We start from the raw sequence: 20119 nt of genomic DNA, 5'->3' as shown, positions 1-20119 counted from the left end.
TATTTCTTTGTACGTTTTGTAGACCTCAAAGTAATATCGTATTCTTCAGACACCACTTTCCTATTTCACCAAGTGTTTTTCTTTCGTCTTCTGTAGCTCGTTATTTCCATCAGGATATGGGACAGGATATGGGACTCTTACTAAAATCAGCATCCTGACAGGAGAGGACAATTTGCTCATAGGGTCAACAAACTGCCTCATATTAGGATGGAGCAAGAGACGGTAAAGGAATTAAAAGAACAACATGTATACAGTAACAAATGAAACTCATAGAGAAATAAAAACAAACAAAAAGAAGGCTAACTTGGAGTATGAATCAAAAAGAGCACAAGAAGCCTACGACCCTTACTAAGTAAAAAAGAGTTTGCAATGAGAGGCATGTACTAGAAGAAAAGAAGAAAATTTTTCTTGAACGAACTTGAGTTCGACTATTGATAGCTAGTTTTCTTGGCTTTTTGTTATTGTTCTTGATTGCTGCATTTTCAGGAGTTTCGAGCATACTTGTTAGTGAAGAATTGTCGATGTTTGAGGAGTCACTCTGATCGTCTTCTGAATCAATAATTTTATCGCTGCTAGAGTCATGCAAACTAAAGGATGAATTAGAGTTGCTACTATCAGTGTCTAGAAAGGGTATTTTGGGTGATTTTTCGGTTGAATTTCTAAAGTGGAGGGACGACAAGAGTTGTTATTATCAGTGTCCAGCCATACTTTTTGTGAGCTATTTTTCGATTGTAATCCCAAAGTAGACAACGGTAATCTTTTTGTTGTATGCCTGAAGTTAACGGGATACAAGCATCTGCTTTATTACCAACGTTAGTTTCTGACAATGGCACATTCTCGACCAACATCTTCCTGATGTTGGTATGTGATAGTACTAGGAGCAAACGCTCTCTCTGGGATAGCTTCTGGGTTGAATGGATAAATTCCTGTTGAAGGAAACCCCGATTTTATATTAGATGGTGTCATTGTTTTGTCAGAGCAGTCGAAAAAACTGCCTATCTGCTTAGTATTAACACGATCCCTATGGATAGAATAATATTTCATAACTTCATCATCCCAGTAATCCAGTAATAGTAATAGTCAGAAGCTCTAAATACAGATTTGTCCATTGGTTGGAGCTCGTGAGTAGTATTACTAGGTAAACAGTATACAGTGATTTCGTATCGGCAATTTCTACAATAGTGTGATCGAAGTGACATCTTGCACCATCAAATATGATAATGCACGGAACAGCAGTCTTAAATTTTGCAAAGAGTTGAAGCCAAACTAAAAAAGTTTCAATATTCATGCTGCCTTTTGCAGTCATTCTAGCTTATTGCGTTTACCCTTCAAAAGCACCATTGGAAAGATTGTTGTACCAAGAGCATTACCACAAGAAACGATGGTATAATAACACTTTGTCCATGTTCGTTTACAACAACATGTGCTCTTCTTGCTCCTTTTTGTGCCAAAACTTTCTGCTGATATTGAGGTGTTAACCTGAAACATTTCTCGTCTACATTGTATATCGATTATGAATCGAAATGGACATAATCGTTTATCGATTATGTCCATTTCTCTTAAAATTCCTTCCAGCTTAGTAAAATGATCTTTTACAATAACTTTATTAAGTTTTTGTGACCTAGCCGGATTTAAGTTTTGTGCTTTTCTAGGCCTGCTTTGAGATTTTCGCTTCATAAAACCACGTAGCCAATAACGGCCCAGCTATTCCTTTTCTTTCTTGAAAAGACTTTGGTATTTTATTAAGTTCTGTATACTGATATACACACTTACAAAGTACCCTTGCAGTAAGTGGATATCCAATTTGCGAAAGACGGATAATACGTTAAACTAATTCTGCTTCTTGGGCATTTGTAAGTATAGGTTTTTGCCTTAGACAAGACTTTACTTGCTTTCCCTCTTTTAAATATCGTCGAAATGTCCGCTTTAGGATGTGATATGTACGACTAGCTGTGTTAACTGTGGTTCCATTTTCCACCGCTCTTAAAGCTGCTGACAAATTTTCTTTGGTCCAGTTGCCTTGTAGGCCCCTGTACTGATACGGAGGCATTTTTGATTTCTGTAACAAAAGAGATCATATCAATACAGCAAGCAAAATATTTATTGTAGAGAAATATGGCCGCAGGAAGATAAATATGGCCATGGCCATATTACCCTACTTTTCACCTGGCCATATTGCTCAACACTGTGTTTTGATATTTGTCTAGGAAAAAATGGAATCATTCAAAAACTATATACTAAAATAAGAACATGTACACGATTATTAAGATCTACGAAAAATGTAAGTACAATTAATATAATAAAAACTTACCTATTAGAACGAGTTATGATTTCTTAAAAAATTATGGAATTAATAACCAGCTTCTACAATGGAGAATTTTCACAAAAATAACGTACTGTGCTGACATATTTATAGTGAATGTGGGACCATCTGTTTAACAATTTCGACACTAAATTTGTATTAGTATGCTAGTATCAAGATTTCTATCATTTAAACATAAAAGTAGTAGGAAATTTGTTAGATGACCATATTACCCTACATGGCCATCTTACCTACACCTTGTTTAATCCTTATTTACTACCTTATAATAAATAAAAAGCCCAGTTAGACATATCATTTTAGAATACTGTATATGTGATGCGGGGTCATTTTTTGTTCAACTAAAAAAAATTCTATTTATCAAACAAATCTTTATCGAATCAAATATTTATTCTTTGATCAATTATGTTTACAAAAAAATACTCATTTCCAGGTGAAGAACACTCTACAAGAACTAAACAATGTATATGTAACCATCCAGTTTGCAAATGTAATTTCCTAACAGACTATTCCAACGAAGAAGAGAACACTACTAACTCCAATCGGTACGAACAACCAATTGAAGTGGACTCGCTCATAGATTTGGATATAGCCACATTCTCAAAAAATAATAAACAATCTGAAAATATAGAATTGAAAGATGTCAGTAATAAAGCGGAATCGTCTCAAGTTGGTAGTAGTGTAGGGGGACAGGAAAAGAAAAAATCTAATAAGTTGAAAATGTTTTTAGGAAAAGTTATGCCTAAGGTACTTGCTTTTTTTTGGATACTTTGTTAATGACTTATACTTATAATTATTACTGCGCAAGCTTTCGACATCCTCTCTGGTGTTTTCTTCAGGGCTTCCGAGCTCTCAGTATTCCATGTCCCCAGATACTACTATACTAATCACTAATTAATGCACTACTGCCAGGAACAGATAACTTATAATTATAAAAACTTCGCTTTCTGTAATATTGTCCCAAAAATATTCTGGGCCCCTTTTGTCGATTCGCTAACCAAAACTCCTATCCCCTCTGGATTCTAATTTCTTCCGATGCAATGATAAATTTTGTTGTACAAATGCTGTTGAAATCAAATACTCAACTCTTTCCATTAGCACACAGGGAAACCACCACTGTTTTCACTTTCTTTAAAAACAAACACTTTCGAACAACAAAATTACTTTCATTTTTAACACAGCCCAATCTTTTTCACCGACAAAAAAAACTTTTCAGTACAGAAAACTCTATCTGCTTTCGATTTTAATCTTCCGACAGCCAGGAACAGATAACCCCCACTCTACTTTCATAAACACACCAAATATACCACTTTCCTTTCTACTATCTCTTTCTAAACCAATCATATCTTAGCATTTTCAAACATTAAATTTCTATGAAATGCATCATAATAATGAATATTTTCTGTTTTAGTATAAAATTCAAAAGGAAAAATAAAAAGATTCAAGAAAACATCGGATTTTTAACTTACTGTTAACTTATTAATATTATTTATTGTTAAATGTTCTTTTTGAATATATTTAATTAAACTACTTTACAAAATTTCACAAAGAGTTTATTTATCCCCATTTTTACAGTTTATTGCTTAAATATTATCTCTTCTCTTCCTATTCAACAGACTCTCAGACAGAGATTTTCATCTCTGTTGTTTCTAGTAGTCGTCTCGTTTTAGATGTGTCAGATCTTGTCTCCGCCGTGTATGTTAATATAGGTCTAATTGCTGCTTTATAGATTCTTGTTTTTGTGTCTTGTCTTAGGTGTTTGTTCTTCCGGATTGTGTCATTAAGAGATCCCGCCGCTTTACTTGCTTTTAAGTTATGTTGTGTTACTTCTTCTTCAACATCTCCGTAACTGGTTATATCTATTCTCAGATATCTAAACCTTGCTTCCTGCTTTATTATTTTCCCATCAATTTCGATTTTACATCGTAGTGGGTATTTAGATGTTGTCATATATTTGGTTTTTACATTTCGTATTCTTCTATAGGTGTCTCGGGATTCTGGAGTATATGATGTTTTGTACTTAGTGTAGGCCTCTTGTTTCTCTTTGCATTTCTCTTTTATTTTTTTTTCTAAACCATGCTGTATTGTTGTTGTTTGTTTTGTTCAGTATATCTTTGCGTTTTCTTAGAGCTTTTGTTACTGCTTCTTCAATATTGTTTTTAATTGTCTCCCATCAAGCGTTTATATCTTCAATGTCGTATATTTGTTTCAGCTATATCTTCTGTGCTAGCCTCCTTTGGTACATTTCTTTTGTACAGTAGTTCCACAGTGATTCTACATTAAATTTTTCCTCAGTGATTTCCTGTAGAAAATGTTTTGGTGTTAGTTTCTTTCTTATTTTTGCTAGTACTAGCTTGTGTTTACTTTCTTCGTATGCTGAGTTTAAAGTTCGGATATCTAGAATCTGCTTTGGGTCGATTTTTCTATTAATGACTATAAAATTAATCATAGATTTGTGCCCCTGGAGTGTTCAAATGTATATTTATACTGGTCAATCAATATACATCTACTAGGGACTATCAATACTGTCAATCAATATTCATCTACTAGGGACTAGGGACTACTGGAATCAATAATACATTTATGGTCGAAAAATGTATTATTGATTATCAGTTCGTTAAAAGAACAGAGATTAGCCATGAGTTCTCCATGGGTATTGTTACCAGTATTCTAATGTTTCGATATTTGTGCATTTAAAAAAAAAATAGTTACAAAAAATACCCGTGTTGCATTATTGATCTTGTCAATTACTTAATGTGGGCAAAGTTCTAAGAAAACTGCCTCAAATTATTTTTTTAATAAAACAAGTATTATCTAATAAGAATTTTTCTAGTATTGATAATATTGGTGTCAGTAAGTTTTGACTCACCATTAACGTTGGGGGACCTAATATATTATATGCAGTGATTAACTCTAAGCGATTATTTTATCGAGGAATAAATTTTTAATGGTTAAAAAATGACTGTATAATTTTTTAAGGCTATCACGTTCAGTAATTACTACAAATAATCAAAGTAATTTCAAATTATCAGTAGACCGGAGCATCGACGTTCAAACCACATTTCTACACTCAATTGACCTTTTTATTATTTTAGCAGGAACTTGACCTTATAACATCAATAAGATTTAGTCATGGTTTCATATTTAAATTTGTTTTCCACTGACCGAAGCATATCATGAAAGAGAGTTTTTAGATTATTAAAAAATAAACTGAGATTATTATTTTAATCAACTGAGAATAGTGTTTTAAGTCAAACGGAAATGTTCTTTGAAATAATCTTTTTGTATTTTAAGTATTTGGAACGATTTCCAAAGTGGAAGTTAAAATGTCAATAAACTTATTTTAATCTTGAATTGTAGCTTATTCCCATTAAAATAGTAATTACTTTAAGATGCCACAAGAAAATAGCTTCAGAACAATAATCTTTTTATTTCTATAATACATACTATCTATTCTAAATGCAAAACAAACGTCTTTGTACTTGATAAAATTCTTGTTGCCATATTCTTTCAAGTAAAAGATTTTGGGTAGTTTACAGCAATTCTGCTGTACCCATATTCGATGGTGAATTCGATGAACTAGAGGATAATGATAATGACCTAGATGTATCACATATTCCAATGGAACTAGAAGATGGAGTTGTAATATAACCTGAAGAATCAACCAGTAGTGAGTATTCAGATAGTGAAATTAATTTCGTGAATAATACTGACGATCCTCCATCTGTCTCTGTATCATTGCGGGATACCAAAAAGGAACCAAAGGAATTATAAGAAAAGTATTCAAAAATAATATGGAATAGGAATAGGAAAAATTTAATTCCGAACGAAGATTTTTCAGTTTTCAGGGGAAAATCCGAACTTCTTGAAAATATTCTTAACCTCTCTAATTCTTGAAAAAATCACGACGGAATCTAATTTGTATTCGACACAAACTGATCCTAGTAAACCTGCGATACTTACTGCTAATGATATGAAACCATATGTTGGCATCTGTAAAACGTAGTAAAAATGTCAAAGGTTAGAAGTTACTGGTCCAATGCTTTAGGACTTCCCCAGATAAAAGAAGTTATGCCTCAAAAAAGATTCGAAAAAATTCGCTAATATTTACATTTAAGACAATAATTTGATGGTGCCAAGAGATCGTTCTAATCGTGATCGTTTTCATAAGCTTCAGCACATTGTTGATGAACTCAGCAGAAAGTTTTAGTCAGTTCCTCTTCAAAAATATTTATCTGTTGATGGACAGCTGTGTGCCACCAAAGCTCGACACCATATGAAACAATATCTTTTAGCGAAATCCCATAAATGGGAACATAAATTGTATGTTCTCTATGATGCATCAGCAAAGAAAATTTTTAAAAATAGAAAAAAACAAAGTTGGATAAACTACTGCGAAAGCCTTAACTCCCACAGTCCAATCAGCGACGTCTGAAAGAAAGTACATCGCTACAAAAACCGAAAACAGTCCAATAAACTCCCGATAAACTGCGAAGCTGCATGGATAGAAGATTTCCACTTGAAAATTTCACCTCCTTGGGTACCAAATCAAATAAACGAAGTTACAGTCACCGTTTCCAGAGAATATTCAAATCTAGAAAAACCATTTGAATTGTGGGAATTAAATTATGGACTCGAACAAAATAATAATTCGTCTCCAGGGATGGACTGTATATCATACTCTATGATATATTTTTTACCCACAGAATACAAATCATTATTATTACAAATTTTTAACAATATATGGCAAAATGAGAATTTAATTCCCAAAACATGGAAGGACTATATTGTATTACCTATAAAGAAGCCAGGAAAGCCAGATAACAACGTTGAGTCTTACAGACCTATATCTTTAAGTTCTTGTATACTAAAAACTCTAGAAAGATAAATCAAAAATCGGCTTGATTACTGGCTTGAATCCGAAGATATCCTTCCCAAATATCAATATGGCTTCCGGAAATCCAGGTCTACACAGGATGCTCTCACTTCACTAGTTTCCTCTGTTCAGGTCAATTTCACAAATCAAGAATCAACAGCTGCAGCATTTATAGATGTAACCTCTGCATTTGATAACATAAATTTATATATTCTACATAAGAAATTGTTATATCTTGGAATGTCAGTTAAAATTTCAGATTTCATTATATCCTTGTACAAGAATAGATGGACTTACTTAAAAATAAATGAGACACTTTTAACGCCAAGGCTAACGAATATAGGTATACCACAGGGTAGTATTTTAAGTCCACTTCTTTTTTCATTGTATAATATAGATATAGAACAGATAGTACCTCCACACTCTAATATATTGCAGTTTGCAGATGATGTTGTGTTGTATACCGCTCATACTACCCTTGACATTTGTAGACGTCAACTCAAATCTACACTAGATTGTGTAAAAAGTTATTACCATTCTCTAGGCTTATCAATATCAACTACAAAGACTGAAATTTGTTTTTTTTCCAAAAAACGCCAAACTCCCCAAGGTAACTTTAAATTAGGAAAAATAGAATTTCCAATCAAAAATTGTGTAAAATATCTAGGCACATATTTGGATCGTAAACTGTTATGGAAGGATCAAATTCATTCTATTATAAAAAAATCGGAAAACTCCATGAATATCCTTAGAGCATTTTGTAAAACCAATTGGGGAGCTGACCCGAATATTGCATTGCTATTTTATCGCTCAATGATTCGACCAATTTTCGATTATAGTTGTCATTTATATGGGTCTGCGCCAACAAAACATCTTAATTAAATTGAAACCCAGAAGAATAAATGTTTGAGGCTATGTCTTGGTTACTTAAAATCTACTCCTATTAGTATTATTGAAATTGAAGCTAAAGAGTCACCCCTTACACTACGCAGACAGTTTTGTACAGATAAGTTTGTAGCTAGAGCTATATCAAAAAACTCCAGCTATTTAAAAAATATTCGTTACTTGAATATATTAGACTTAAACCATAAATATTGGCGTAACAAAAAAACTACCATATACGTTGAAAGTTATAGGAAACTAACAATATTTGAAGAACAATTGTATCAAAATAAAATACCACCAATTTATACACAACCCCCTAAGACTCTCTTCTCTAGGATAATAGAAACGTATTATATAGATTCAAATCTTCCAGGAACTATGATCAATAAAATAATTAAAGATAAGTGGCCTGCATTTCAATATATTTTTACTGACTCTAAAATTCAAAATAAAACGGGTTGTGCAATATATCACTGGAATTCTGATTACAAAGAATCATGTCGATTGCCCAATGAAGCTTCAACATATACTGCCGAACTATCAGCTTTATTTCTTGCGTTAAAATATATAGCCTCTAATGGTATGAATAATTATATCATTCTGACTGATTGTAGAAGCATTATGGACAAACTCACTTCTATCAAAACCACAAAAAACCTAAACCATATTGAGATAGAAATAAAGAAGTTACATTATGATATTATTTCCGCAGGTAGCTCGATTATTATTTGTTGGGTAAAAGGACACTCTGGAATATTAGGAAATGAAGAAGTCGACAAATTTGCTAAATCTGCAGCTATAACCAAACATAATATAAACAACATACTTCTTCCAGTAGCAGACATAGATAATATCAGTAGAAACAACTGCAAACAAAGATGGCAACGTTTATACAACCAAAGTACAACTGGAATAAACTTTGGAGCTTGCCAACCACTAATACCCAATGAGAGATGGTTCAAATATGAGACAAATAGGTTATTTATAAAAACAATAAACATAATAAGATCAAACCACGCACTCACTCCTGCATACAAACACAGCATAGGTATTACTGATAATCCCTATTGCTCCTGTGGTAAAGTGGGAGATCTGCAGCACTTTATATTGGAGTGTGGACAGTACAAACAAAGTATCAAAATGATGTATGAAAAACTAATTGAGCTAAATTGTTCATTGCCTGTCAATTTAAATACAATTATTTTTTCAAATAATAAGCAGATATTAAAATGTATCTACGAATACATAACATCCTGTAAATTTAAATTATAACTAGTTTTAGGTACTCAAATCAAAACTTGTAAATATGTCAAAAATTGAATGTGTATACCAACATATTACTTTCTGTAAATTTATATTATAAATAGGCTTAGGCAATAAAATCAAAAATTGTAATTACCACAAATAGTCTGGCTAATTGGCTATGCCAAAGCCATTATGCAATAAAAAAAAAAGATTTGGCAGTGACAGTGACAGTATGTACATAATAAGTATTTATCCTTCAAAATGCACTGCTCAATTTTCTACAAAATACGCTTTAACAGTCGTATCAGCTTTTTTAGAAACTAGCTGAACATTTCTTTATTTTCCTCTGTCTTGTTTGGCAGTTACTTCTGCTACGCCCATGTTTTTTAAATCCCCACATTTTTATTTGTTATTTAAACTTTCAAAATTTGCAAAATTTAAACTTTAAAATGTTTTTAATTTAAAAGTCTAAAACTTTTGTAAATTATTCCTAGACTTTGTTGATGTGTGTATACCTACTATATTTGAAGCTATTGAATGCAAACACTATGAAGCTATTGCATACTAATCGTTACATCCAACACATAAAAATAATATATAAAATTTAATTGAACATCCAGTAAAAGTTCACGCATAATTTATTTTCTTAAAGTACAGGGATTAATAAATTAAACAATTGATAAGTTTATATAAAACCTGCACGTATTTGTAGAAATCCAAAATGAAACATTGTCAAGGTTAGGAATGAACATCTAACAGTGTTGGCTGCATAGAACACATTGCTTCGTGCGGTAACAGCGATATTTTAAATAAGCTCGAAGATTAGATTAAAATTAACATATGTGGAAAAAGTGATGGTCAGTGTGATAAAAGTATGTAGTGAGTAGTTAAAAAAACGGTGTGAACTATTATTGAACTGTGGTACTAATTATTTTACAAGTTTATAAAGTGATAAATTTACGAAAATAGAGGTAGGTTTGAAATTTTCTGCTAGTCTATTGTAGCAGTATTCCTTTTTTTTTTGTACCTAGTACTTCTTAGTTTCTAAGGTAATAATGGGGGATGCCTGACTAACCAACGCTGCGTATCTGCCTTCTTATTTATTCTTCGTCTTCTTCCTGCTTTATTAATAGGCTCATTCCTATTTTACTTGACTAATTAGCCTCAACTGATGTTGTCGGACCACATTTTCCTTCTTCCGATTAGCAATTTGTCATCTTTTTTATATCATTCTAATATTCTTCTTTTTGTCTACAAATTTATTGCCTTTATTCATATCGCCCTTATTTCTGTATCTTAATGTTCAACTTGTTTTTTTTTTCAGTATTTCATTTCTACTGTCTCTAAGAATCTTTGTGATTTGACTTTGTTCGCTCTTCTTTCCTCTCACACGTCAATATTGGCCTTATATTTGATTTATATATCAAAGTTTTTCTTTGCATTGTAAGGTTTTTATTTCGCCCTAGATATTCTATTTTAGAAATCCTGCTGCTCGGTTGTTTTTGTACTTCTTTTGCCGTTTTCCGTAGCTCGACAATTTAATTCCCAAGTATTTCGTTTCCATCACGTGTTGTAACATCTTCTTGGTTCCGCTGATATCACTGTCGACTTAGTTTTTTCTACTGAAATTACCATAATATATACAGGGACATTTAGTGCGATATTGGTGGATAATACCATTATCTTCTTCTTCTTTGAGTGCTTCTCCTGTCGGAGATTGGATTAGATCGATTCTAATTTTATTTACTGCTGTTTTGAATAATTCGTTAGTGGTACAGCCAAACCACTCTCTTAAATTTCTCATTCAGGACGTTCTTCTATGGCCTGGATTTCTGCGTCCTTAGATTTTTCCTTGCATTATATTTTGTAGGAATGTACTTTTGTCCTCTCATCAGGTGGCCTAAGTATTCAAGTTTTCTCTTTTTTATATTCAGTATAACTTCTGGATCGTTATTTATTCTGCGTATTACCTCTTCATTTGTAATTTTATCCACCCAACTTATTTTTAGTATACGGCGGTAGCACCACATCTGAAAGCTTTTAAGATTTTTAACATTCCTCTGTTTAAGAGTCCATTCCTCAACACCGTAAAGCAAAGTACTGAATACATAGCATTTTAACATTCTAGTTCGTAGCTGAATACTAATATCACGATTACATCTCGACCTTTAATCTTTTTTTCGATTTCCCAAAAAATGGCTTTCGAGCAAATAGCAAGTTTTGAAAATAATGGCCTCATTTAACCATAATATATAATAACGGATTTATTACGGCTGTCGCCGCTTCTCCGCCCCCAATTTCCATCTTTTTCTGTCATATGCAGTTGCCTCTTCTAAGTCTCTTGCCGCCATTGCTTCATCAATATCGTTGCGCCAACTTCTCCGTGGTCGTCCTCTCTTTCTTCTTTCAGGAGGGATCCATTCCAGTACTCTCCTAGGCCATCTGTACTCTGGCATTCTTTTAACATGTCCGAACCAGATTAATTGTTTTCTTTCTATGTCATCATTGATATTTCTCTCCATTTTCATTTCGTTTCTTATTTGTTCGTTTCTAACTCTCTCCAGTTTCGATCCACCGCAGCTTCGTCTCAGATAATCCATTTCTGTCGTCATAAGTTTGTTTTTATTAGCTTTTGGTGACGTCCCATACTTCCGAACCGTAAAGTGTAATACTTTGAACTATACTACCGTAAATGTGTTTTTTGGTTTCTCGTCGAATTGTTTTTTGCCAGAGAAGAGAGTTTAAGGCACGGGTCGCTGCTCTGCCCTTGTTTATTCTTTCCCTGATTTCATCTGCGCTATTTCCCTTCTTGTTGAAAATGACCCCCAAATATTTGCAGGATTGCACGCCTTTGATTTTGTCGTCTTCCAAGACTAGGTCACATATTTCATCTGTTCCCACTGAGAGATATTCACATTTTGTCATATTCATGTTTAGACCTGCCACCTCATATTCTTCTTGCAGTTTTCTTACCATATAGCTAAGATCGTAGCTGTCTTCGGCAATTACTACCTGGTCATCCGCAAAGAAAAGTGTATATAGCTTGTTTTCTTCCACCGTTATTCCCATGTTTCTACATTTTTTTACCCATTTCACTAAGGATCTGTCCAAATAGATTTTAAATAAGGTGGGTGACAGACAGCAGCCTTGTCGTAGTCCTTTTGTTGTTTGAAAAGGAACCATCACCATTTAAAAACAAAATACTCTGTGTAATTTTTTAAACTTAAACTTTTATTTTGAAAACGACTTACAACGTGGAAATCCAAACGTCAACTAAAATAACTTTTGTTGTACAATTTAATTAATTTCCACAAAATTTCAATCACTGAAGTATCCGCATATGAATAGCTTACGAATATCAGGAAGATTGACCTTTCGTATTTTTCTGTTTTGGCACACTATATATATTTTTTTTTCATGCACATTTGTATGCAGCTAAATGTTATTCATGACATAAAACAATAATAACTCGTTTTTGTACGTGGTCTTTATTGGTAATAAAATTACTATATGTATAAATGTAAAATAAATTTACATCGCATTAAAAAAATATGTACCATCAATGGTTTTTTTACAATATTAAATATTATAATTTGCTACAATAAATAAATCATATACAGGGTGAGTCATGAGGAACTTTACATACTTCTACCATATGTAGCGTCCCTCAGGGAGCATATCATGTGGTCACTAAAAAATGTCAACTCCTCTTCTTTATTAATTAACAGGGTGATTTGTGTAATTGGCCATTTATTTCATTTTACTGTAGTGTTTATACGGCTCATTTGATTTTTTTAATTTTTGCATGATACAGTACACTACTATCAAGCATTCGACTGGTATTAGCTAAACTACACAATTCCAGGACTGGCTTTGGAAAAATTAATTTAGGGATTCGTATTAAATATTACACCCTGTATAAATTTTTTTTAAAATGCAATAAGTGATTTTCAAACTACATAAATAGCCAATGAAAACGACATATGCGACAATGTTGTCGCACTTTTATTAAATTTTTAGTGAACGATCAAATCTTACCAATGATAGAACAACCATAATGAAGTATCCAACTATAAGGTAATTAATTTAAACAAATGTTATAAATTTCAAACATTTTAATTGAAATGATAAACTGAGTCACTGCACAACAAAAAACAGTAACTACTAACAATAACGAAGAACAATTAAAAAAAAACTAAAAATATGTGCATAGTTATGATAAACCCATAAATTAGAACTGGAAAAGATACAATAATGGTAACAAAATAAAAATAATTCAAAATAGATTTTCGAAATGGAACCCTGCAGCCTGTACACATTTTTGTTGCCGAATTGTTAATTGACCGATTATTTTTTTGTAAGACTCTACTTACTTTTGATTGAGTAACATTGAGTTCTCGACTTACTTGTCTAGTGCTTATTGTAGGGTTCATAGTAACGACGTCCATAATGTCATCTTCCTGCGCTTCATCTACATGTCGCTCTGTTGTTCCACTAGGAAAAGTGCCATTTTCTCGCAAATAATTAAAAACTGACCCAAATGTTGGATGACTGGGAGTTCGACGATTAGGAAATCTCCTGCGATATTCTCTACTAGCAGTTCTACCATTCCCATTACAGAATCCATAAACAAATATTATGTCTGCATATTCTATGGTCGAAAACTGATGTGGCATTTTGAACGAAAGTAACAAAAGTTCTACCAAAACTAACACAATGTACTTAACGTAGATATGACAGAAGAAATATGTATTCTTGTACACATAAATAACAATTGATAATGACAATAATGACAATGGGTATAAAATATCAAGAAACGTCAAACGGTCAACGCCAACCTTCATTTTAAACTTTTTTAGATTTATTTTTATTTAGTACAGTTGATGCAATGTATTATTATTTGACATAAAATTTTAATCATTTACAATCAACAAAAACTAACACATACAAGAGGTTTGACTTTTTAATTAATTTAATTTATTATTTATCGAAAATAATGCCCCAATACGATCTATGAGTAAAAATTTAAAATTGAAAAACAATTGATTCTATGGTAGAGATAATACAAAGTGACAGTAAAGATGTTAATTTTCTACGTATTAGATTAAGTTGTAGGAACTCATTTTAATTAAAATGTTTGAAATTTATAACATTTGTTTAAATTAATACCTTATAATTTGATACTTCATTATGGTTGTTCTATTTTTGGTAAGATTTGATCGTTCACTAAAAATTTAATAAAAGTGTTATATATCGTTTTTATATGTCGTTTTCATTGGCTATTTATGCAGTTTGAAAATCACTTATTGCATTTTAAAAAAAATTTATACAGGGTGTAATATTTAATACGAATCCCTAAATTAATTTTTCCAAAGCCAGTCCTGGAATTTTTTAGTTTAGCTAATACCAGTCGAATGCTTGATAGTAGTGTACTGTATCATGCAAAAATTAAAAAAATCAAATGAGCCGTATAAACACTACAGTAAAATGAAATAAATGGTCAATTACACAAATCACCCTGTTAATTAATAAAGAAGAGGAGTTGACATTTTTTAGTGGCCACATGATATGCTCCCTGAGGGACTCTACATATGGTAGAAGTATGTAAAGTTCCTCATGACTCACCCTGTATAGTAGTAATTATTAATATGTAATATTAATATATTTTCTCTATGGTTGACATAAACATAATGACATAAAAAATGAATAAAATAGAAAAAGACTACGTCCACTTCATTAATAGCAGCTAAAGGAACAACATTGCTGTAAGCAAAAGTTGAATTATTACTCTGAACAGTGGCGTAGGTGTTATTATCATCATTAGCCATTTTGAGTCCACTGCTGAACATGAGCCTCCCGTAAATAATTCCGTTTCATCCGATCTTCGAGAACTCGACCTTGATTTCCAAGAACGTCCTGTATTACATAAGCATCGTGTCTAAGTCTCTATTCTAAAATTTTCTTGGTCCATCTTTTATCTCTGACTTTGGTGTTATGTCTACTTTGTATTGTAGTATACGTACTCAAAAAGTCTTTGTATCTATCAATATGAAGCTCTCTGAAACGCAAAGAATTGAAATTCTAATAATGATTGGTTGTGGAGATAAAACACGTACACAGAAAAAAGTACGTACGTTATTTAATAATAAATACCCCTACCGAGAGCCAATTTTCCAATCCACTGTAAGCAAAATTGAGAAGAAATTCAGAGAAACGGGTCATGTCAAATACCTCCCTAAAGATAGTAGCGAATCAATATAGGAAAACAAAAAACTAGAGGTTCTGTTAGCCTTTCAAGATAATCTCCATATCAGTTCATGGCAAATAGCACTAGATAATGACATGGACCATCCAACAGTTCTTAGAAAGCTGAAGAAGGAAAAGTGGCATCCCTGCAAAGTAAGTTTTAGTACTAGAGCTTATGGAAGATGATTTTGATAGATGAATTGAATTTTGTGAAATTATTGTAGAACAAAATAACAAAGATCCGATGTTTTTAAAAATGGTTCTTTTTTCTGGTGAAGCTGCATTTCTACCAAACGGGCATGTCAATCGTCAAACTTATCGGTACTGACCTACGGAAAATCCACACTGGATGCAAGAGTACCGTACCTAATACTCAGAGAAAGTTAATTTTTGGAAGGGAATAATAGATAATAGGATTATTGGACCATACTTTTTCAAAGAAACCTTAACAGGTCTTCGATATTTAGAATTTCTTCAAAACTTCTTGCTTCCCGAATTGAACGGGTTGTTTTCAAACAGAAATGGTACATGGCTGTGGCAATATGCTGCGCCATCAAAGTCTTTCCAAAGCCCGGATAAAATTAAAATTATTCAAGCATAGTGGATAAAGCTACATATTTATGAGTATTTCGTTGTATTCTGAATTTATCCTGTTAATACTATATTATCTCTCAAACCCTCTAAAACCTTCTCAAACATCATTCTTAGTAGACTAATCCCTTATGCTGAAAATGTCCTAGGCGAATATCAAGCCGGTTTTAGGGCAAACAGATCAACAATAGATCAACTATTCACGCTGAGACAAGTTCTAAAAAAGGGATGGGAGTATAACAGACCCATACACAATCTTTTCATAGACTTTCGACAGGCATACGATAGCGTAGAAAGAAGCCAAGTATGGAATGCCATGACGGAGTTGTCAATACCAAATAAACTCATTCGGATGACCAAAATCTGTATGGAGGGTGGAATAGTGAAGTAGGGCTGAAGATTAATGAAGAGAAGACGAAATATATGTGTATAAATGGAACGACACGAAGAGACAGAATCGGACAAAATGTGACGGTCAACACCTTTAATTTTGAAAGAGTACAACGTTTTAAGTATCTGGGGACCGTAATCACAGCTGACAACGATGTTACTGAAGAAATAAAAGACAGAATCCAATCTGCAATCCGCTGTCTATTCGCACTAGATAAGCTCATAAAATCAAAAAATCTTACAAGAAGTTCAAAGATCAAAATCTATAAATCCATCGTCAGACCTGTAATAACATATGGATGTGAAGCATGGACCATGACCAAAGCAAAAGAAGAAAAGCTCAGACGCTTTTAACGAAAAATACTTCGGACCTCACCATGACATCACCACAAACCAGTATAAGATCAGAACCAATATCGAATTAAAAGCACTCTACAATGACGCCGATATTGTCCAAGAAATTAAATCACAGCGACTAAGATGGGCAGGCCACGTGCACAGACTGCATAACGAGAGACTTGTAAAACTGGTATGGAAGGAGATTTCCACAGGCAAAAGACCACTCGGACGTCCCAGAATAGGATGGAGAGATAACATCCAAGCAGATCTCCAGAAAATGAACATTCCATTTGACCCTAGGTTGATGGAAGACCAAACAAATTGGAAAAAAGTTGTACAGTCAGCCAAGACCCACCCAGGGTTGTAGCGTTACGTGATGATGATGAATACTATATTATCCTATTCAAATAAATAACTATTTATAATTTGAAGTAAAAAAGAATGTGATTTGTATCACTGTTTTAGTTATTTTAAGTTCTCAATGCTTAGTTATATCGTTTGGACAATAATTCTGTTGAACAAACAAAGAAAAGAAAGCAAATAAAATTTAAACAGAAAACATAACATCGTATACAAGTATTTTTATTAGAACAATTCGAGGATACACAACAGAGATGCAAAATTAACAACACTAGAGGAAATCCTTGGACTTCTTAGAACTCTCTTCCTTGGTGATGTAAAAAAGTTAAGCCATACTGATTTTAGAGAAATGTGGGCAATTGATGGCACAGAAATCCAAACCTTTTATGCATGTATGGGATATAAACGTTTTCTGTTTCTCCTTGGAGCACTTAGATTTAACGACAAAACAAGTCGTGAACAATGAAAGCAGACAGATAAATTAGCGGCAGTGCTAGAAAATACTGTCGGAAAAATTTCTGTCTAGCCAAATATAGGATAAAAGTATTTACCTTGATTTGAATATATTTTATGTCTCAAATTTAAAAATTTACTGTGTCAAGCGGCCTGAAGGAAGATATAATCTACGAAAAACTACAACAATTGGTTGAACCCTTCAATTTTAAGAGAAATTTGACCACAGATAATTGGTAGGTATAATACACCAGTTATTCTTTATCTCAAAAGATTCTTCATTGAAAAATGAAAATATGGCATTTTTATGAATATTTACTAAAAACTTTACCCTTATGGTTTTTTTTATTTATTTTCAACAATAAAAAAAATCACTAAACCCTGGCTATGCATTCACTTATGTTAATTTGATGAGATAAAAGAGATGGTCCAAATCGCAATTTGCGCCTCTATAAGTTCTAACATCCGTTACGGAGGTTACCCACCGCTGAGATATTAATATGTGATCAATTTGATTAAATTTATTAGTACCAGGTATCATCTAGATTCCTTATACCGTTGTTGCTGGTAATATCATGAAAACTATGCTTACCAAAGGATTCTGCATATATTGGCTCTTTTCCCAGCTTCGCGTTCATATCACCCAGGACTATAACTGCATCTCTCATCTCCTGCTTCTATTGGGGCATGGCAATAATAATTGTAATATTATGAAATTTTCCCCTTAGACGTATTTTGCATATTCTTTCATTAACTGGAGTGAAACCCAATACTGATCTGCGGCATTTATGGTTTACCACAAAACCCACTCCAAGGTCTCCTTGTCTTTCTGCTCCACAGTAGTACATACTGTATTCTTTTTTATTTATGCAACCATGCCCTTTAAATCTGATTTCTTGGAGGGCTGCTATGTCTACTTCGTACTTGAGAAGTTCCTGTGCAATACTTTGCATTTTGCCTGCCTGCAGCATGGTTTGGACATTCCATATTCCCAGTCGCAAATCCATCAGAAGAAAAATAGTCAGAAGATACAAAACTACAGGTTCGGTGCCTAAAAAACCTAGAAATGTACGAAAAAGTAAAATAACCGAAGCAGATCGAAGGGCATTAAGACGCATTATAGTGAAAAGTCGACGAGAAAGCGTTTTATGGAGTGACGTTATTGGAAGACACGTTTCTGGATCAACATGTCACAAAGAGCCACAAATTAGTATCTGGTATAACTAAATTTTATAGTTGAAAAAATGAGTACGAATTGTTTTTAATAAAGTTCGTTTTATTTTAAATAAAATAAAATGAACAATTTGAAAGAAAATCAAAAACAGTCAAAACATGGAGTTTATCTCCATAAGAATGGCGTTTAGTTCTGAAAGTGGAAAGTTATTTTAATTTGGAAAAAAATAACATGCGTCATTGATATTTGATATGGCAGTTCAGAAATGCACGTGTGATGCGTGCGATATGTCAGAGAGGACATTCCAGAGAATTAGCAGCGTGATTCAGGATGAAATAAATAAAGTATGAGAAATCGTGGACATCCAAAAACTTCAGATTTGTCTCACTCAATTAAGTTTACAATTAAAAATAATTATTTACATGTATAAAGCTATGGAAAAGCCAATAAAAAGTGCTGTGTTACAAAAATAAGGGGTAAGGAATTGTGTAATATTAGTTTAACCAGTTTGACTGCTAAAACATTTAGGTTTTCAATATAAACGACAAATGAGGCTATGAGTGCAATAACGGACCAACCCACAAAAATTCAAAATTTGTTTTATTGTAGAATATTAACCGTCTAGTTGAAATCTATCAGCTGCATAGTGGATCAATCCACATTGTTCCATTGGTTCCTAGATGGCTGCACTAAAGTAGTTTTGGAACTCCATATTTGATAGGATCTTTGAGAAGCAAAGTGGACCATGCGCGGTTAGTCCACTGTGCCGCTGACAGTTATATGTTTATCTATCATTCTTGATTGATATTTTTTTTATCTTTTTGTGAATTATTGTGACTTTTAATTATTGTGAAATATATTTATTCTATTGATATGGATTTCGATGAAGATGCTACAAGTAGAGGTGAATAGGTATATTTTATAAATAAAAATAAAAAAGTATGAAAGGAAGAAACATTTGCCTGTTCTATGGCATGTTAAATATAGCTTGCATAAACTTTTGGATAAATTTATGGCCATTTTGTCTGAACAACTGACTAAACCTTGGCTACAGCATCGTGTAAATTGGCCAACTTTGAACCGCTCGGTAAAGTTACTTATTGAAAATATTTTAAATCTGGAGCCGCAGCAAGAACGAATATGCCCTACTGTGTCAAAACGTGCCATGTGTCAATTTTGTCCGTCTAAAAAACGTCGAATGACAACTCATCATTGCGAACACTGCCGACGTCCATTTTGT

The 20119-nt window shown here is 32.9% G+C and overlaps 2 protein-coding genes across 2 annotated transcripts in view; both read left to right on the top strand.

Annotated features, from left to right (window-relative positions):
• The window catches only part of LOC140433113 (DC-STAMP domain-containing protein 2-like), a 44700-nt gene extending 26982 nt beyond the window's left edge, over positions 1 to 17718 (top strand). The window contains exons 14-15 of the mRNA XM_072521166.1: positions 2754 to 3067; positions 17482 to 17718. Coding sequence (XP_072377267.1) covers positions 2754 to 3067; positions 17482 to 17718 — 551 coding nt within the window. The remainder of the gene's footprint in view (positions 1 to 2753; positions 3068 to 17481) is intronic.
• LOC140434116 (fatty acyl-CoA reductase wat-like) overlaps positions 10061 to 20119 on the top strand; it is a 51025-nt gene continuing 40966 nt past the window's right edge. Inside the window, exon 1 of the mRNA XM_072522153.1 lies at positions 10061 to 10297. The gene's annotated coding sequence lies outside the window, so the exon portion shown is untranslated. The remainder of the gene's footprint in view (positions 10298 to 20119) is intronic.

This window comes from Diabrotica undecimpunctata, chromosome 2 (genome assembly GCF_040954645.1).
Source record: "Diabrotica undecimpunctata isolate CICGRU chromosome 2, icDiaUnde3, whole genome shotgun sequence".
Lineage (NCBI taxonomy): Eukaryota > Metazoa > Arthropoda > Insecta > Coleoptera > Chrysomelidae > Diabrotica > Diabrotica undecimpunctata.
This window is presented reverse-complemented; position numbering and strand designations above follow the sequence as displayed.